This window comes from Lepidochelys kempii, chromosome 4, assembly GCF_965140285.1.
Source record: "Lepidochelys kempii isolate rLepKem1 chromosome 4, rLepKem1.hap1, whole genome shotgun sequence".
Classification (NCBI taxonomy): Eukaryota; Metazoa; Chordata; order Testudines; family Cheloniidae; genus Lepidochelys; species Lepidochelys kempii.
The window spans coordinates 83931628-83951795 of NC_136383.1; the positions used below are offsets into that span (position 1 = coordinate 83931628).

The following is a 20168-nucleotide window of genomic DNA, read 5'->3' on the forward strand; positions in this document are numbered from 1 at the left end:
GTGGGTCCTAGATCAAGCTAGAGTGTCTCCACTGCAATTTTACATCCCTGTAGCCTGATCCCTGTGAGCTTGAGTAATCTAGCATGGGCCAGCTGTGGGTATTGTTGCAGTGTAGACATACCAATAAAGTCACTTGGAATAATGCAAAAGGTTCTGGTTTAGTTCTATAAACTCAAGAAAGCAGTAGAAATTCTCAAGGGGATACGTTTCAGAGTGGTAAACTTTAGATAAGCTTTGGGATGTGGCCAAGCTTAGTTATTCATGGAGGCAGAATTTCAGTTGCTATTCAGCAACTAAGTGCGCAAAGGTAGAAGCTCAAATGGTTGTCAGGATTGAATGTTTTTTGTTAAAGCAATGTGGACCAAGCCACTCTGAAGTAGCTCAAGTTAGACTTTACAGGAGTGGTTACATTCCTTGTTATATCTAGGCTCTTAAATGTAACAAGTATATGGGATACACCCTAGTGATAGAATAGTTCATTTTCTCCTCCTGCGCAACTTCATATCAGATTGGTCAGACTCCCAGTGGAGTCAGGGGAACCAGTTCCTAAATTAAAAAAAAAAAAAAAAAAAAGGCTTTCACAAAGAAGTGGGCTTTGCTCAGCTTCAGCTGAATGGTAGCTGCATTCATTCAGCCAGACAATTGTATTGTAGAGCCCCAGGGTGTCAGGAATCTGAGCTTTCAGCAGAGCCAGTCTCCAGGCAACCTAAGGAGCTGGTCTGTGGTATGCTGCATCTTAGGCTACACCTCCTGTTTGGTTGGAAGAGTCAGCAGACAGGCTCTTAAGCCCAGCTGCTGCAGTTCAGTGGCTGCTTGAAGTATTTGCCTGTGTGGCTACAATAGCTCCTGTCCTTGCCTTGGTGCCCCAGCCCTTCCCCCACCCTGGTGCACTCCAGGTAACCAGGTTCTGACCCTTGGCTCTGGTTCCTGACTACCAACTTGAGCTCTGACCATGGGCACAACTGCCCATATCCTGGTCATTGGCACAGGGTAGATCTGAGGCTAGGAAGAGTTCTCAATTGAGGACTGTCCCAAGTGTGTGCAATGCACTTTTCCCAGAGATATAGGTATTTGGAGTCCTAGCCAATATGCACTGACCAGATGGGTGCAGTTTAATAAAATATCCAATTCCTTGTATGTTGACAGATGAGCTCAGCGGTCTACATAATTATGAGGATGACTCTATCTGGTTATGTTGCTTGTGAGATCTGGAACAGTCTGCAGTGTTTAATCAGAAGTTAAGTGCAATGGCAGTAGACACTGAATTTAAAAATGGACTGGATGGCATCTTGTTATAAAGACTCACATTAGGCTTAATGTAGAAAGGATTTGGGGGGTCATAATTAAGGGGAATAGACTTTATGTTCAGGATGGTGACTCGCTCTACAAGTTAGTCTCACCAAATTCACCTTACTCTCTTTGGCCTATCTTAATCTTCGTTTTGGTAACCGAAGTCACTCCCTCAATTTTGAGGGCCTTAACAGGAATCTATCCTAAAATATTGTTCGTTCATGTTTTCACGCTTTCTTGTATACTCTTGTTTCAATACAACTGTGATTTGGCTTTCTCTGAGGTTCAGCTCTTCCTGTACCGCTTTGGGGTCTTAGGAACGTTCCTCTTCACAAGAGGAACAAGTAGAGGTGACCTGCCCAGAGGTCATAACCAGGCATAGGAGGGATTGGGTGATCTTTATCTGAAGAGGCATCTTACACCATTGATAACGGTTCATGCTTGCGGAGAAGCCTTGAACATTGAGGCTGTTGTTGTACAGTGACCCTTATGTAACAAAAGTGCTTGGGGGAATGTCTTTGCATTGAAATGGGCTACATTTTGTGTGTTAAAGCATTATCACAAGTCGCCAGCGTTCGGTTTGACAGATATTTGGATCAAGTGACTAGGAAAATTATTTGGCAGCCTGAACACTAGGGTTTGATCAATGCTTTAATGGATTTGTGTGATAAATTCATTCTGGCTAAATAGTGGGAATATGGATATGGCTGGAATCCTGTGTCACATATGGTCTGCTTTTGCTTTGTACCGGTCTGAAATAAACTCCGCTAAGAAACAGTATCTGATATAATTTCTTTCTCCCAAAACAATAACACCCAACCCCACTCTGTGCTGCTGCCAAGACAGGAGTGAGTTTGTTTTATGGCAGATCATGTAGCTCCCCCAAAAAGCCATTAAATATTATCAACTTAGTCATTGATAGGGGTTAGATTCAGGCTATTAATTTTTAAGGTGAGAATGATTTGTACCAGTGCATTATCATTTTCTGAATGTGTGTGTGTGGGGGGGGGCGGGGGTATGTCCCTGCAGGGTGCGAAAGACTGGCTGGGAGGGACATGGGAAGATCTCTGTTGTCTTCATTATGGTTTTGAGGAACCTTTGAAAGGTGACTAAGAGAATAACAGAGCAATTCTGAGTTTTCTGAGACACTGAAACTGTAGTTATAAGCTGCAAACTAGTCCACTCATTTAAAATGTGTGCTAATGCCAATGACACTTCAGTGGTCAGTGTTGTTACATGCTTCGATGGGCAGTGAAATAGTCAAGAAAGAAGCATCAATAGGAACTTCTATACCACTGTTTCCTGAGGGTGGGGTCGGCAGCACTCATGGACTCGTATGGGATAGAGTGTTTGGGGGAAAATTATACATTACCTTGAGGAGATCTTAACACCTGGCAAGGGAAAAGGGGCATGATTGGTTTAATGTTCCTGAATGAGGACTCTGCTTTCAAATGTTTGGGTAGCTGCTCTAAGCCACCCAAGGTTGTTACTAACAGTATTGATACATGTTGGTTCTCAACCTACTTTCAGTGATGTGATATAGTAGGATATTGATGTACTGAATGTATCAATGTTGTTTCACTGGTTTTCAGAGCTTTTGAAGGACTTTATAAACTTCTGATTATCATGCATAAGAAATATTGGCCTTTTTTACTTCTATTTTTTCCCATCAAATCTCACCTCTCTCAAATCGTTACAAATTTAGTTTCCTTTGATTCTCAACTTTAAATTCAATTAATCTTGATAGTTAAACTAATGGCTCATTTGTCTTGATGTTTTCATTAAACTACCTTGGGATATCTATATATTGCATCAGATTGTGTGGTTGCTATAGGATTTGTTCGCAGCCTCTGAGAACTAAAGGGAGACACTGGCCCTGCTTAACAGCTACACACTGCTGACTTTCCAAATTGAAGGCTATAGAGAAACCTTGTACACCTGTAAGAATCAAATATTGAATATAGAAACGTTGGTCTCTTCTGATGTGACATGATCCAGTTTTGACGCTATGCCCCATATTCTTCAGAGATATTATTGTGATATGATTATGGCATACCTATGATGTAAAATATGCAAAATAGGTCATGTGAGATATTGAAAAGGTTGATTTACTGAATATCATTATTCTATTTGAATGCAAGTACTATTTTGGTATCTGAAGTTAGGAATATTGTCTATGTATCTATTGCAAATGTATTTACACCCGGGGAATGCCCACTAGGCAGAATTCAGAGTAAAAAGAAAAGGAGTACTTGTGGCACCTTAGAGACTAACCAATTTATTTGAGCATGAAGACTAGGCAGAAGACACTCAGTTTAGATGGCTGGCTGGGAAGGGCCGTTAGGGAGAACAATAGGGTTTAGAAGATGCTAATCTCCCACCAGGGAGCCTTCCTGAGGATGCTACAAACAGCCTCTGACCCATAGCTGCTATGACACTATGGGATCATGCAACCAAGTCACCTGGTACTGGACTCCATCACAGAATACTAGTGTTTTTCCACTGAAAGGCATGGGAACTAAAGTTGGAGGGAAAAAGGGTTACCACCATTGCAAAAGCTATTTAAGGCAGGGGAGTGACATCATCCTGGGTTCTTCATTGACTCCCCGCCCAAAGGAGATGCTTGGAAACATCTGAGAAATCAGGACTAAACTGTGGGAGAAGGGCTGAACCCAGGCTAGAGGGATTTCTAGCCTCTGAAAGGTATATCTGGGGTTTTAAGCTGCAAGCAAGTGCAGCTTGCCCTCAAGAATTTCTACAAACTGCCTAAAACAACAGTTAGGGTGAGAATTTGCTACTCATATACAGTTTCTTTAGTATATTAAGCTTAGATTGCATTTTTGTTTTATTTGCTAGGTAATCTGCTTTGATCTGTTTGCTCTCCCTTATCACTTAAAATGTATCCTCATGTCATTAATAAACTTGTTTTGTCTGAAAATCATTACTGAAAGTAGTTTACATCCCTCTCCACATGGAGGGAAGGGTGAATTTCATGAGCTTAGAACCATAGAATATCAGGTTTGGAAGGGACCTCAGGAGGTCATCTAGTCCAACCCCCTGCTCAAAGCAGGACCAATTGCCAATTTTTGCCCCAAATCCCTAAATGGCCCCCTCAAGGATTGAACTCACAACCTTGGGGTTAGCATGCCAATGTTCAAACCACTGAGCTGTCCCTCCCCTCCAGTTCTCTGTGCAGCACAAGACTGTGTGATTTGGGGTTTACCTTCCAAAGGTGGGTGTGCACTTGAGTACTTGGCAGTTCCTTAACTGAGCCTTCCCATGCAGAGCTGTTCTTAGCAGCTGTGTGTAGAGCTGCACCTGGGTGTGTCCCTACCTGTATGTGTGCTGGAGGGGGCTTGTGGGCCTGTCACAGCAGTACACTGTAAAGGGAGTCCAGGTTGGTGGGTCAGGCGGGCTCAGTGGTATCCCAGTTCCAGGCAGAACCCTGAGGTGGGGGGAGGGGAGAACCCATCACACTAGTGCTGTTAAGTGTCTGAATTTGCAATATTAGAATATTAAAGTAGGTAATCCTCAGGCTGTGCATAATGGGATAGGGGAAGCTTGAAGTGTACTGGATGTGTGAAAATGGTAATCAAAATTGCAGTGTAAAGAGTTAGCTAAAATGCGTTCAATGAACAAATGTAAATGCATAATCATTAAGAGCTATCTGAGTTTATATGGTTTTTGTGGTAAGAGAATGCTGAAGTTGTTGTACAGTCCATTATCCTCAAGACCCTAATGCTACTAAAAAGTAACCCTTTTGACCCAGTCAAAGCGGCTCAAGTAATGTTCTTTAAATATTTGTTTCTATTTCCTGTGTGTTTTGACTTCCAGCTTTGGTAGCTAGTAAAACTTCAAAAGTGAATACTTTAATTAGAATGTCTTTTTTTTTTCTTTCTTTTTAAAATTGCAGTTGAGAGAGGCAAGCAGAGGAGTCCTAAAAGTTCATGCATACATACACAAACCTCTCCAGATGTGCATTCAACTGAAACAAAAAAACATGAGTTGGCACAATACAAAGCAAAATGTGAGAACCAAAGTGAAATTATCCTGCATTTGAAGAAATTCTTGGCAAGCAGTAACCAGAAGTTTGAAGCATTAACAGTTGTGATCCAGCACCTACAGTCTGAGGTAAGGCTATCCAAATACAGTAGTCTTTGCTTGAATTTGGTGCCATCTTCTAAATCTGGCAGGGCGTCTGAATATTTAATTTGTACACATAACAAGTCTTCATTTGACTCATCTGGTGAATCTACGCAGCAAAAAAACTTGTGGCAGCGAGTCTCAGAGCCTGGGTGAAGTGGCTCGGGCTTATGCTGTCGGGCTAAAAATAATAGTGTGGGTGTTCTGGGCTCTGAGACCTGGCAAGGGAGGAGGGTCTCTGAGCCCAGGCTCCAGGCCAAGCCCAAAAGTCTACACTGCTATTTTTAGCCCAACAGAGTGAGCCTGAGTTACCTGACCCAGGCTCTGAGACTCACTTACACAGGTTTTTTGTTTTTTGTTTTTGCTGTGTAGATCAGTGTTAACATGTGCCAGGGCTGAGCCCCAGTCCTCTAGGCTTGGTAGTTCAGAGCTCTGGCATCAGTGGGCTTGCCATGTCAGTTACAAAAATGAAAAAAAAAAAATTACAAAAAAAAATTGTTTGAGCTCCAGCATCTTTATTTACAAATTAAGCACTGGTGTAGATGCACCCAAAGGAACCTTCCAGTAGGAGTGCTTTCTTTTTTTCTGTAGCATTCATTTTTTGTACACTTATCTTTTGTTTCATCTCTAAACTATATAGAAGTAGCATTGTGTATCTCTCTTTCTATGTGGGAAGTCTTCATAGTGGGCCTTTTTTCTAATAGGACCTTTAAGATATGACTACAATTAAAAACAGTATCCAAGATGAGGTTCTTTGCCTTCAATGCCTTTTTGGTGTTAATTGAAGGCCTCCAATTAATCACACTCAATATATTTCAATACCATTAAACTGTCCCTTGTATTCTAACATTATTGACCACCTGCATTGAACAGGTGTTCATTATTTTGTTTACCGTAATGTGCAGATACCTTCTAGTGACTTAATTTACTTGACAATCAGTTGTGTACAACTAGTTCAAATTATTACATCCAATATATACACTGTACTGCTATCTCCTAACACTTTGAAAACTTTCTGCAAATAACATGCATATATAGTAGATCATTGGGTCACTGCCATAGCCCTGGTTTTTTCTGCTAAAATTTATTGTAAATATTTTCTATTTGGAGACTTGGCCCCATAGCCCTTCCTTTAAAAAGACTTGTTTTCGCAGTATGTAAGGATGGTGTTACACTTGAAGAGCAATCCAGTCGATGCTTAAGGACCCTTTAAACATGGTTGGCTCTTGTACATAAATTGAATCACTTGAATCTAGGTTTTATTATTTCAGCTAATAGAAGCAGGAATATTCTGTGACCTTGTTCAGCTTCTGTGTAAAGGATAAGCATCTTTCCTGATCGCTTTTAGAGTAAGGTGAAGGGGTGGATGTGACACAGAAAGGCCCAGACTAGTATATCACCCTGTATCTGATAACCTTCTCAATATTTCACTAAAGGGAGTCGAAAGCTCAGAACTAGCTAATTGTCATGGTTATTGCAATATGTTTCTATGGGAAACGATTTGAGTGATCTAACTTGTAGGATATTATATCCCAAATCTGATGGGAGTGAAACCTGTTACCTGAAGAGAGGAAATCTGAGAGCTAACCCAATTAACATGAGAACAATGGACATCTGTCAACTGAGCCAGTTTGTGTTTACCCAGTTGGGGCCAGATGCAGGGTTCAGAGTTTACAAGGACAAAAAGAACCCCATTAAAAGTCTCTGAATAGGGACCCCTGAATTGAAGGACATTATTCTGTGATTGTATAAAAGAAAAGAGTATAAGAAGTCAGTCAGTGGGGCAAGGGGGGTCCCACGAAAAGTGAATCCCAATCCTTTGGACTTGCTGAGCTCCGCAAAGGCTAACCTTGGGGTAAGAAATACTTTATTAGACAGGAAAGTAATTTATTAACAAGTATAGGCTACAGATTGCATGTTATGTTTTTCTTCTACCTGTAACTTTGTTTCCAAATTTATCCTTGCTTGTATTTGAATTTTTACCTCAAGCTCTGTTAAATAAACTGCAACTGAAGCCATTTTAAATTTCCCTTTGAAGTCTGCAAACCAATTACATTGTAGTTGAGCCAAATTATCTTCAGGACTATCAACTTCAGAAGATGCCTGCCATTAAAAGCTATACTATCAAAATTCATTATTTGTAAGATCTGTGGTGTCTCTCCTATTCTCTTGATAGCCATAGTTTAACTGAAGTCCTGGTGCCTAGTAAACTTCCACAAGCAGTACGTTATTTCAAGCATTTTCCTCCACTAAAAATGGACTTTATGGAATTGCTGTTAACTAAAATTCTTAGCAAAACGCGCATACATCCAAATCCACCCAGCCCCATTGGAGTAAAGTAACAGGATGGCACTCTATTTATATATTTCTTTAATTAGATCTAGTAATGGTACTGTACTGTTTTTCCTAATCTGAGACAGGTATTGGCCCCAAAGTTGTGTTAAACCCTAAATCTACCTTTAATATATGCATGTAGAGGCATTATCTTGTATTTGTCAATACTGTATTAGGAAATTATCAGTCAACCATTAAACTCTTCAGCTATCAGAATTTGCCCAGATTTCTATAGTTAGACTTAAGATTCATTAAGGGTAGTCTTTATAAATATGATATGCTTGAAATGTGGATAACCAGTTTAAGATTTGAGAATTCTTGACCTTAAAATTCTAAAACCCAGTTTTTACTTATCGGGAATTCAAGTAACTTTCTCTCAATTATTGTAATGTTGCTACAACAAACTAATGCAAGATAGTGATCTTCTTGTCAGCAAGAGTATTTATCGGAAATGAGCAAGGCATCTGATGTAAATGTCAGAAACTGGACTGACTGTCTATTGTTAAATGTGTGTGCGCTTGCAGTGTTAAAAGGACACATCAGATTGAAATCAGTCAAGTAAAAATGTCATTACCCCTGTTCTGTTGTCCCTTGCCAAGTTTTTGTGGCTTTATATCATGCTTTCCTGTTTTTAAAACCGACAAGCAAGAAGGGGAACAATGAAACTGAGAATACTCAGTGTTATCAAATGCAGGCTAAATCTAAAAGTTCGTTCTTCTGTTGTAGTAATCTTGGTAGTTGATGGTTGTAACTGTAGCAGGTTTAAAAAAAACATTGGGGCAGTGCGGTTTTCAGTTGATTATTGACTTTAACTCTTTGATATTACTTTTATCAACTTATTCACTATATTAATCTTCTAAGAATACAGTAAATTTGAAGTTATTTACATTAATAGAAACCACAAACCTAGTTTAAAAGATGTGGCATAATGAGTCTGTAGTAAACTCAATAGGAACCAGAGTTGGTTACATTAAAACAAATCTGAACCCCAGATTGTACTGTTATAATCTCTTGTAAAACTGTCAATGAGAATGAGGGGTGCTCCATGTCGCAGACAGCATGCTGAAAATCTGTCCATTTTACTCTCCTAAACCTTCCCAGCCAATACTGTGACCTCCTGGTTGCTCTATAAGATTGTAATTGGGCCACTTTTTGTTGTAAAATAAAAAATGATCCATACTTTGTGTAGAAGTAAAATTCTTGGATATTGCTGTTTGTTCAGACAAATGTTAAATATTATGAAACAGTTTTTTCATCCACTTTGAATTAAAATTCCAAATGTTTAAAATCAAAGCCAACCACTGAAGTACCACTGAACTCAAAACAATAAGTTGGGCTTCACCTGTTGAAATTCAATGCCAATAAGAAATATATTTTCTCACACTAATAGAAATAGAGTAACTCTAGACATGTCAGTCTTCTCCACAGTATTAGCTAGAGTAAATCTTCTTTCTTAAACTTCATACTCTGAAGCTATTCTGTTGAGGCTTATCTTTTAGGTGAAAATGAATTGCATTGTGGTAGTGGCTTGAATTACGTTGCATGACCACTGCAGTGATATTAGCATAGATCTTGCCTAAATCATGTTTTTTTAAGTAATACATGAATTGTAATTATTGTACATTTGTGTCCTGTTTAGAATCCGGACAATTGTACTTAAAATAGATTAATTTTATTTGGATTACAAAATGTTTATATGCCCATTATATGCAAAACTAACTTAAGGATAAGATACTTAAACTGCTATAGAAATAAGTTACTGAAACTTTAAATAGAGAACAGAACAGCTTAGAGAAATGTTGGGTGAGGAGGATATGTCTGGAGCACTGTCATGGATGGGTATAAACTGTTCAGGAAGGAAAGGCCAGGGAGAAAAGGTGGAGGAGTTGCATTGTATGTAAGAGAGCAGTATGATTGCTCAGAGTTCCAGTATCAAACTGGAAAGAAGCCCGTTGAGAGTCTTTGGGTTAAGTTTAGAGGCGAGAGCAACAAGGATGGTGTCGTGGTGGACGTCTTGCTATAGACCACATGACCAGGAGGAGGAGGTAGACGAGGCTTTATTTGGATAACTAACAGAAATTTCCAGATCACAGGGCCTGATTCTCATGGGGGACTTCAATCACCCTGACATCTGCTGGGAGAGTAATACAGCAGTGCACAGACAATCCAGGAAGCTTTTGGAAAGCGTTGGGGACAACTTCCAGGTGCAAGTGCTGGAGGAACCAACTAGGGGCTGTGATCCTCTTGATCTGCTGCTCACAAACAGGGAAGAATTGGTAGAGGAAGTATAAGTGGGTGGCAACCTGGGCAGCAGTGACCATGAGATGGTAGAGTTCAGGATCCTGACAAAAGGAAGAAAGGAGAGCAGCAGAATACGGACCCAGGACTTCAGAAAAGCAAATTTTGCCTCCCTCAGGGAACTGATGGGGAGGATCCCCTGGGAGGCTAATATGAGTGGGGAAGGAGTCCAGGAGAGCTGGCTGTATTTTAAAGAAGCCTTATTGAGGGTGCAGGAACAAACCATCCCGATGCGCAGAAAGAATAGCAAATATGGCAGGGAACCAGCTTGGCTTAACAGAAGTCTATGGTCACCTTAAACACAAAAAGGAAGTTTACAAGAAGTGGAAATTTGGACAGATGACTTTGGAGGAATATAAAAATATTGCTCAAGCATGCAGGGGTGTAATCAGGAAGGCCAAAGCACAATTGGAGTTGCAGCTAGCAAGGGATGTGAAGGGTAACAAGAATGGTTTCTTGTTAGTGTAAGGGAACTGTTGCTCCCTTACTAACATTCAGTGGGTGTGTTTTAGTCGCTAGCTCCCAGTACTAAAAGGGGGAAGAATCGATGGGGAATCAGGACCCTGAGACTGCCAGTCCCTAGGAGCAATGGGGAGAGGCCAATGCTCTAGGTCAGCCTGAATGACAGGGTGGGCAGGCTAATCAGGGATTCAGGAGGCTGGGGAGGTCCGTCATCCATGTGAGCTGGAATTGCCTGAGTCAGAGTGGGGCCAAGCTAAGGAGAAAGCAGGGGTCCAAGCTGAGCTGGGGAGCAGAGCTGTGCCAGATCCAGAGTGACCAGAAAAGCAGCCCGGAGAGAGCAGACCCTGGGGCTGCAGCTCTGCTCCCAGGACAAAGTCAGAAGCACAGCCCAGAGAGAGCAGACTTGCCCTGGGAGGAGAGCTGCAGCAACCAGAGCCAGAGGGGCCAGAGAAGCAGCCCATGAAGCTGGGAGCAGAGCAGCAGCCGTGCTGGGGGGGGGGTGGGGCTGGGGCTGGAACAGTCCTGGGCCAGGTGTTGTGAGCAGCTGGGGAGAGCGAGCGGGGACCCTGGGCAGCGGGCCCAGCACAGGGAGACCCCTCAGCCAGGAGGCTCTGCAGGCCAGACTCGGAGGGGGATTGGTAACCCTGACAGGGTGGGGGCAACGCTGGAAAGAAGGGCCCTGCCACCTAGAGCCTGAGAGCGTGTGGCCACGAGCAGAGCGACTCCACCCCACAGCATCCCTGCAGCACAGCCAGGGCCTGAGAAGGAGGCCTGGGACTTACAAGGAACAGACTGAACTTCCCTGACATTCCAGAGACACTGTTTGTGATGTTCCCTGCCACAGAGCAGGGTGATGTTTCCTTTAACCTTTCCCATTTTTCTTATTCTTTTTTAAATTAATTGTTGATTAAATAACTTGCATTTGCTTTAAATTGTATGTAATGATCAGTGGGTCAGAGAAGTGCTCAGTGCAGAGAGAGTACCCCGGAGTGGGGACACCCTAGCCCCTGTCCAAGGTGACCACAGTAGGGTTGGGGGTTGAGCCCCCTAGGAATCCTGGGCCCAGCCTTGTTGGGGTTATGAGGACTTTGCCAGACAGGAGAGTGGAAGGGAAGTCCTCAAGGGCAGGGAGGCCTCTGGGTTAAGGAAGTGGGAGTGAGGACTCAGATCCTTTCGCTAGCCCACTTCACTGGGGTAGTGCAGAAGCCAGGAAAGTTCCCCACAATAGCGGGACTGTTCCCCCGCTTACATTAGCAACAAGAAGGTGGTCAGGGAAAGTGTGGGACCCTTACTGAATAGGGGAGGCAACTTAGTGACAGATGATGTGGAAAAAGCTGAAGTACTCCATACTTTTTTTTTTTTTTTTTTGCCTCAGTCTTCACAGACAAGGTCAGCTCCCAGACTGCTGCGCTGAGCAGCACACTATGGGGAGGAGGTAAGCAGCCCTCAGTGGTGAAAGAACAGGTTAAGGACTATTTAGAAAAGCTGGACATGCACAAGTCCACGGGATCCAATGCATCGGAGGGTGCTGAGGGAATTGGCTGACATGATTACAGAGCTGTTGGCTGTTATCTCCGAAAACTCATGGCAATTGGAGGAGGTCTTGGATGACTGGAAAAAGGCAAATATAGTGCCCATCTTTTAAAAAGGGAAGAAGAAGAATCTGGAGAGCTACAGACCAGTTAGCCTCACTTCAGTCCCTGGAAAAATCATGGACCAGGTCCTCATGGAATCCATTTTGAAGCACTTGGAGGAGAGGAAGGTGATCAGGAACAGTCAACATAGATTCACCAAGGGCAAGTCATGCCTGACCAACCTGATAACTGGCTCAGTGGATATGGGGAAAGCAGTAGACATGGTATATATCTTGACTTTAGCAAAGCTTTTGATATGGTCTCCCACAGTGTTCTTGACAGCAAGTTAAAGTAGTATGAATTGGATGAATGGACTATAAGGTGAGTTGAAAGCTGGTTAGATCGTTGGGATCAATGGGTAGTGATGAACGGCTTGATGCCTAGTTGGCAGCTGGTATCAAGTGGAGTGCCGCAGGGGTTGGTCCTGGGGCTGTTTTTTTTGAACATCTTCATTAATGATCTGGATGATGGGATGGATTGCACCCTCAGCAAGTTTGTGGATGACACTAAACTGGGGGAGAGGTAGATATGCTGGAGGGTAGGGATAGGGTTCAGAGTGACCAAGACAAATTGGAGGATTGGGCCAAAAGAAATCTGAGGTTCAACAAGGACAAGTGCAGATTCCTGCACTTGGGATGGAAGAATCCCATGCACCGCTACAGGCTGGGGACCAACTGGCGAAGCGGCAGTTCTGCAAAAAAGGACCTGGGGATTACAGTGGATGAGAAGCTGGATATGAGTCAGCAGTGTGCCCTTGCAGCCCAATATGCTGTTAGCCTTCTTGGCAACATTAGTAGAAGTATTGCCAGCAGATCAAGTGAAGTGATTATTCTCCTCTATTTGGCACTCGTGAGGCCACATCTGGAATACTGTGTCCAGTTTTGGGACCCCCTCTACAGAAAGGATGTGTACAAATTGGAGAGAGTCCAGCAGAGGGCAGTGAAAATGATAAAGGGGCTGGGACACATGACTTATGAGGAGAGGCTGAGGGAACTGGGCTTGTTTAGTGTGCAGAAGAGAAGAGCAAGGGGAGGGTTTGAGAGCAGCCTTCAACTACTTGAAGGGGGTTTCCAAAGAGGATGGAGCTCTGCTGTTCTCAGTGGTGGCAGGTGACAGAACAAGGAGCAATGGTCTCAAGTTGCAGTGGGGGAGGTCTAGGTTGGATATTAGGAAAAGCTATTTCATTAGGAGGGTGGTGAAGCACTGGAATGGATTACCTAGGGAGGTGGTGGAATCTCCGTCTTTAGAGGATTTTAAGGCCCGGCTTGACAAAGCCCTGGCTGAGATGATCTAGTTGGCATTGGTCCTGCTTTGAGCAGGGGGTTGGACTAGATGACCTCCTGAGGTCTCTTCCAACCCTAGTCTTCTATGATTCTATGACACTGCTAACAGTCCTCAAACAATGGCAAGAAGAGGACTGGAATTTTGATTCACAGTATCCAGGAATGTTTTACAGTGAGATGCATCCTGGTGACATAGCCCAGGAGAATTTGCTGGCTGGAACCCATGTGGTTGAGAGGATGATGAGAAACTAAACTCTAGAGGGCATAACTAAGAAGCAGATATCATTACGTCATCCTGTAGAATAGGAGAGACAATTATGAGAAGTGATGTAAAAGCATGAGTTATAGGAAGTGTGATTTAAAACAGATGTGGAAGTGGGTCATCAATCTATAAGCAGCCATAGTTCTGGCATTTCCTGACTGAGTGCTTAACTCTGTGCAACTAGAACATTCTCAAGTTAATTTTCTATTATTGGAATTTCCAAAGATTTCAAAAGTCAGAGGATTTAGAAATCGCTGTATTTTCAATGTCTGTCTTCAGTGAATGGGATGTCTCAGTGAGCATGGCTATATTAACGATATGGCATTGTTTCCCCGATAAAGACTCAGGAAATTCAAGTCCCATGAGCTGCCATTGGAAACGGATCAGTTGAAATTGCTCTAAGGCAGTGGTCACCAAATGGTAGACTGTGATCAGCTGGTCGATTGTGGAGCCTCTGACATTTTGTCTCAGTTTGTCACTGAGACTGAGATCATAAGAGGCTCTATGATGGACTAGTTGATCAACAGTTTGGCAGTGCAGCAGGGCCCACGCTGCTCCTAGAAGTGGCTGGCTTGTCCGGCAGTGGCTCCTGGTGGAGAGAAGGGGATAGGGTCTCTGCATGCTGCCCTTGCCTGCAAGCTCACCCCCGCAGCTCCCATTGGCCGGGAATGGGGAACTGTGGCCAATGGGAGCTGCGGGGGAGGTGCCTGCGGATGGGGGCAGAGTGCGGAACCATTTGCCCCTCCCCCCAGAGCCACTGCTGGACATGCCGGCCACTTCCAGGAGTGGCATGGGGCCAGGGCAGGCAGGGAGCCTGCCTTAGCCCCACTGCACCACCACCTGAGGTAAGCGATGCCCTGCTGGAGCCCATACTCCGAACCCCTCCTGCCCCCTAACCCCCTGCCCCCTCCCAGAGCCTGTACCCCAACCTGCTGCCTGAGCCCCCTCCTGGAGCCAGCACCCCATTCCTCTCCCCCAGTCCTGAGCCCTCTTCTGCACCCAAACTCCCTGCCCCAGGCTCAGCCCGGAGCTGCCTCCTACACTCCAAACTCCCCTGTCCCAGCCCAGTGAAAGTGAGTAAGGGAGAGGAGAGCAAACAGAGGGAGGGGGGGATAGGGATGAGCGGGGCATAGCCTTGGAGAGGGGGCAGGGCAAAGGGTGTTTGGGTTTGTGTGATTACTGTTCTTTCTACGTTTTCTTTAAGGTAGATCGTGGGGTGCACTTAAATTCAAAAAGTGATCTTGTGCTTAAAAAGGTTAGAGACCACTGCTTTAAGGTTGTCGATAATTCAAATGCTGCAGCTCATTGACCAAAAAACTTTACCCTTGGTTGTGCATGCTTTAAAAATTTTAGTCAATCATACTGAACATGCAGTATGAAATAGATTATTTAAATACAATGAAACACTACTTCAGTGAAATGACTGATAAACAAGTTATTTAACTGAGGTGGCCTTTTGTTGTACTGGGTACGCTGGGATATTTCAGAGTGGTCTCAAGGCAGAGAAGGTTGCCTAATAAAAGGTCTCTAGTACAGGGTTCACTGAAAGGTACTGAGAAGAGGTGCTTCTACTGCAGAATGTGTTGGTCTTCAAAGTAGTCAGAATCTCTAGATATGCCTTAAAGAACTTTTCAACGTGCATGATTTCTGATTATTTCCTGGATTGTCTTCATGAAAATGCAGAAATAGTGGACAGGAAAACGAACAGATCCTTCGCTAATAAACTCAGGGTGAAAGGGAGTAGATAGTGAAGGAAGGGGCCTCTTCCCCGCCTCCCCGCAGGGCAGCCTAGATGATTCTATAAAGTCTGTATTTCACTGATCAAATAGGACCATTTTGTCCATAATACTTCACACTTTACAATGCTTAAATTTCAGATACCTTCAAAAATGTGGCTAACACAGTTTACACAGGAGACCCGAGGCACAAATATCACTGGCTCAAAGTCAATGAATCAGTAACTGTGAACCTAGATCGCCTGACTTTCATGTGCTCTAACAAGATGAAACTTCTTCCATGTTGAAAAGAAATCTTGGGGGAAAATACTAAGAAATGTATAGAAATCTCTGCTGAAACTATGAATTTCAGTCAACTTTGTGTCTTAAATCAAAATACAGATTCATGATGAGATGGGGGGAGGAGGAAGAATAAACCTGTACAACAAAAAGAAAAGGAGTACTTGTGGCACCTTAGAGACTAACCAATTTATTTGAGCATAAGCTTTTGTGAGCTACAGCTTACTAAACCTCAATATAAGAAATGGATTAAATTAAAAACCATCCAACTACAGTTTTCTACATCACTTTCAAGAGGCAAAAATTGTAATGAATAGGGTCTTTAATACATCTGTGATTAATCTGCTACATCTCTTATCTGAAATTTAACACTGGCATATTCAGGTTACACCTGAAGTTGGGGAGTAGGAGAAAGAAATATCCCATACAGAGTAAGGGCTTGTCTAAACTTACAGGATTGCAGCTGTGCCAGTGTAGCGCTTAGTGTGCAGACACTGCCTACCCCAATGGGAGAGTTTCTCCCATTGGCATAGGTACTCCACCTGTCAGGGAGGTGGAAGAGCTATGTTAATGGGGAATCACTCCCCTGGATATAGCACTGTCTGCACCGAAAGTTAAGTTGGGAGTTGGATTTTCCACATCCCTGAGCAACAAAGCTATACTGACATAAGTTTGTAGTGTAGACCAGGGCTAAGTCAGACCTAATTTGAATTGTAATTACACTTAAGAATCCTGTCTGACTAGACCTACTCAGTTCAGTGTCACCAAAGGAATGAATAAACATCTGATGGTTCAGAACTTGTATTAAATAAAGCCATTAAACCATTAGAGACTTCAGAGAATATGTACTGAAGACATGAATACTGTAGTCTGAGATTTAATTGAAGTCTGGAATTTGTGTTTACTAATAAGCCAAAGGCAAATGAAAATTGATTCCCTAGTAGAAGTGTTCTATAAAAACACAGTAACAGAAACTGAAGGTCATGATTAGCACCCTTAGAAAACACTTAAAAGGTTGTGTCAGAGGAAAGGCACTGCTGAGACAAATAATATTGAGCATCTTGTAAGAAGTTTGTTTGCTGTAGTATAAAAACTTTCTAGTGCCCTGAGGAATGTGGTGAATCCAAAAAAGGTTATGGAAACAAAACCACCAATAGTATTTTAGTGGTCCCATAATGAACTTTGCTGCCTCAATTTTGTATTTGAAGCAGGGTAGATAAGATGGCTCTGTCACTAACTCCTTTTCGTAAAGCACAAATCAAAAAACAATGCTTCTGTGCTCTTTGGAGATACACTGCAATGGTGTTCTTAGTCTAAGTTGCCCTCCTACTCCACCTTGTTAACACTTCATAGCTATTCATTATTATGTTTGGAATGCATGGTGACTTTTCTGAATGGCACTTTGTAAAAGCAGAATATCAGCTGATTTCACCAACTCTCTTTGCCTCCTAAATAAGGTGAGAGAACTGATATTTCAAGTCAAACTTTTTGGACCGCTTTCATTTAGAATTGGTATTTTTTTTCCCTCAAATCAAAGCATCTGCTTTTATTTGTAAATTCTTTAGGACCCAAATTGATCTTGTCTGTCCAAACATCGAGACTTAAATTTATAAGGGGTCAAATTCTGCCATCCTCTCTCTCTCGTCCAATTGAAAGCAATAAGACTACTTGTGTAGGTACTACTTGGGTGTATAAGGAAGCAGAAACTGGGCCACAGCGATCAAAGTATATGTAATATTGATACATGGATTTTGGAGGAGCAATGCATAAACCACCATAGTTATCTTCTAAGGTAGAGTTAATGGTGCAAGAATGGGTGACCAAAGAGCAGATTATAGAAAAATGTCATTCATTGGGTTCTACAGTGTGGTCTGTGGCCAACTTTACCTCTGAATCAGAGGTGCGGTCTCATGAAAAAACAGGTCCCAATATGTGATGCTTCATCTTGATAAAATGAACCTCTGCTTGGATCAAGATGGTGCATTCCATGCTGTGAACTGTTACCATTAAAGGCTGCGTCTTACAGTTAAAAATAGGATGGTTGCAATCCAGTCTTCTGCAAATTAAGTATAACACCTGGCAAATTGCTAAAGTGACCTTTTGCTGGGCAGATTTGGATGCTTACATTGTAAGAACTATTTTCAAGTAAACAAAACGTTAATTTATTATACCTGCCTATTGTTCCTAATGTTGAACATGCCTTTTTCCCTTTGATTTTTAGGAGTAGGGGACTACAATTAGACAGCATAACTCACTTGTCAGGCTTTCCTTTTTAATGGTAAAATTAAGATCACCATTTACGCAACAGTAAAAATCATTTAAGTACTTGTTATACTAATAAGAAAAGGAGTACTTGTGGCACCTTAGAGACTAACCAATTTATTTGAGCATGAGCTTTCGTGAGCTACAGCTCACTTCATCGGATGCATGCAAAGCTCATGCTCAAATAAATTGGTTAGTCTCTAAGGTGCCACAAGTACTCCTTTTCTTTTTGCGAATACAGACTAACAAGGCTGTTACTCTGAAACCTGTTATACTAATGAGATTCTATTTGATGCACTCAGTTGAAATAATTAACTTTTTGCTCAGATTCATAGATTCAAGGCCAGAAGGGACCATTGTAATCATATAGTCTATGGTATATAGGAGGTCAGAACTTCCCCAAAATAATTCCTAGAGCATATCTTGTAGAAAAATCCAATACTGATTTAAAAATTCAGTGATGGAGAATCCATCACAACCCTTGGTAAATTGTTCCAATAGTTAATTGCCCTCACCATTTAAAAATATACACCTTATTTTCTATCTGAATTTGTCTAGCTTCAACTCCAGCCATTGGATCGTGCCTTACTTTTCTCTGCTAGGCTGAAGAGCCTGCTATGTGTGTTCCTCAGGTAGATACTTAGACTGTAATTGTCGCCCTTTAATTTTCTCTGTTAAGCTAAATACATTAAGCTCTTTGAGTCTACCACTGTCAAGCGTGTTTTCTAATCCTTTAATCATTCTCATGGCTCTTCTCTGAACTCTCTTCAGTTTATCAACATCCTTAAATTCTGGGCACAGTGTTCCAGCAGCAGCACCAGTGCCAAATATAGAGGTAAAATAACTTCTTTACTCCTACTCAAGATTCCCTGGATCACATTAGCTCTTTTGGCCACAGCATTTCCCTGGGAAGTCACGTTCAGCTAATTATCCACCGTGACCCCAAAGTATTTTTCAGAGTCACTGTTTCCCAGGATAGTCCTCCATCCTGTAAGTATGGCTTACATTCTTTGTTCCAAGATGTAAACATTTACATTTAGCTGTCTTAAAACATATACAGAGCAATCTGGATCGCTTGGTATCAGTGACATGTCCTCTTCATTATTTACCACTCCCCCAACCGTTTTGTTATCTGCAAACTTTCAGTGACTGTTTTCTTCTTGGTCATTGATAAAAGTATTAAATTGCACAGGGCAAAGAACAGGTCCTTGTAGGACCTCACTGGAAACACACCACTTGATGACGATCTGCCTGTGCACACCCCAACACCAGCTGGGGGGTGCACAGGCAGCTGGTCTAGTCTCCTGGCTGCAAGGGTGATGAGTGAGGCATTCTGGGGCACTGTAGGCTGTGGCGCTTTAAAACTGAGCTGCTCCTCCAGAGTTCAGCATGCAGGCAGGAATGTGGGCTCCAGCTACAGCAGCAAACGCTCCAGGCCAGGTTCCAGCAGGACCTCAGGAAGTCTAGCACTGCTCATGCTCTGCCTGCTCACAGAGGAGGCACAAGATGCGCTGCACAAACTCCTGGATATTTTACGCTCATCAGTGCTGAGGCATGTTATGATCCTGATTAATGTGGGACTTCTGGAACCTGCAAGGATCCTCGAGCAGACTCTGGCATCTGTGGCACTCATGTCAAAATGAGCAGATAGGCAGTATCCGGTCCTGGTGATGGGATATGAACAGTTCTGTTCCCACCCAATGCTGGGGTCCCTGGTGGAGACAGCAGCTAATGAGAGAACTCACTAGGGCCACCAGAAGTCAACCACCAAGGACAAGGAGGCAAAATGCCTCAACTGGCTCTCTCCAAAAAGGCATACTCTAGTGCAGCCTCTCCAGATGAGGATCTCCAATTGTCAGGTTGTCCTAGCAAAATATGATTGCCTCAAGTGGAGTGCGTTGCAACAATTGATTGACAAGCTAGACAGGACTTCAGAGATGAATTCCAGATGATCCGTGTGAAGGGGCGTTGAGTAGCTAGAACCACACTACAGTTGGCCCTGAATGCCACAGATATGGCAACAGCAAATGAAGACTTACCATTTGAAGGCTGCTCACTTTCACAAGAGAATAGATGAGGTGTTGAAGTCCCTCTGACTATAGGGCCACCCTCAATAATTAGGAATGTATGTCCTGACCACCAAAATGAGCCACTTTAGGTTCCAACCTGATCAGTGGCACCAACA

General features: G+C 42.8%; 1 protein-coding gene across 4 annotated transcripts in view; it reads left to right on the top strand.

Moving 5' to 3' along the window:
• Positions 1-20168, top strand: part of MTUS1 (microtubule associated scaffold protein 1) — a 206087-nt gene that overhangs the window by 130509 nt on the left and 55410 nt on the right. For all 4 annotated transcript variants that reach the window (XM_073341911.2, XM_073341912.2, XM_078852526.1 and 1 more), the window contains one exon: positions 5204-5421. In XM_073341911.2, coding sequence (XP_073198012.1) covers positions 5204-5421 — 218 coding nt within the window. The remainder of the gene's footprint in view (positions 1-5203; positions 5422-20168) is intronic.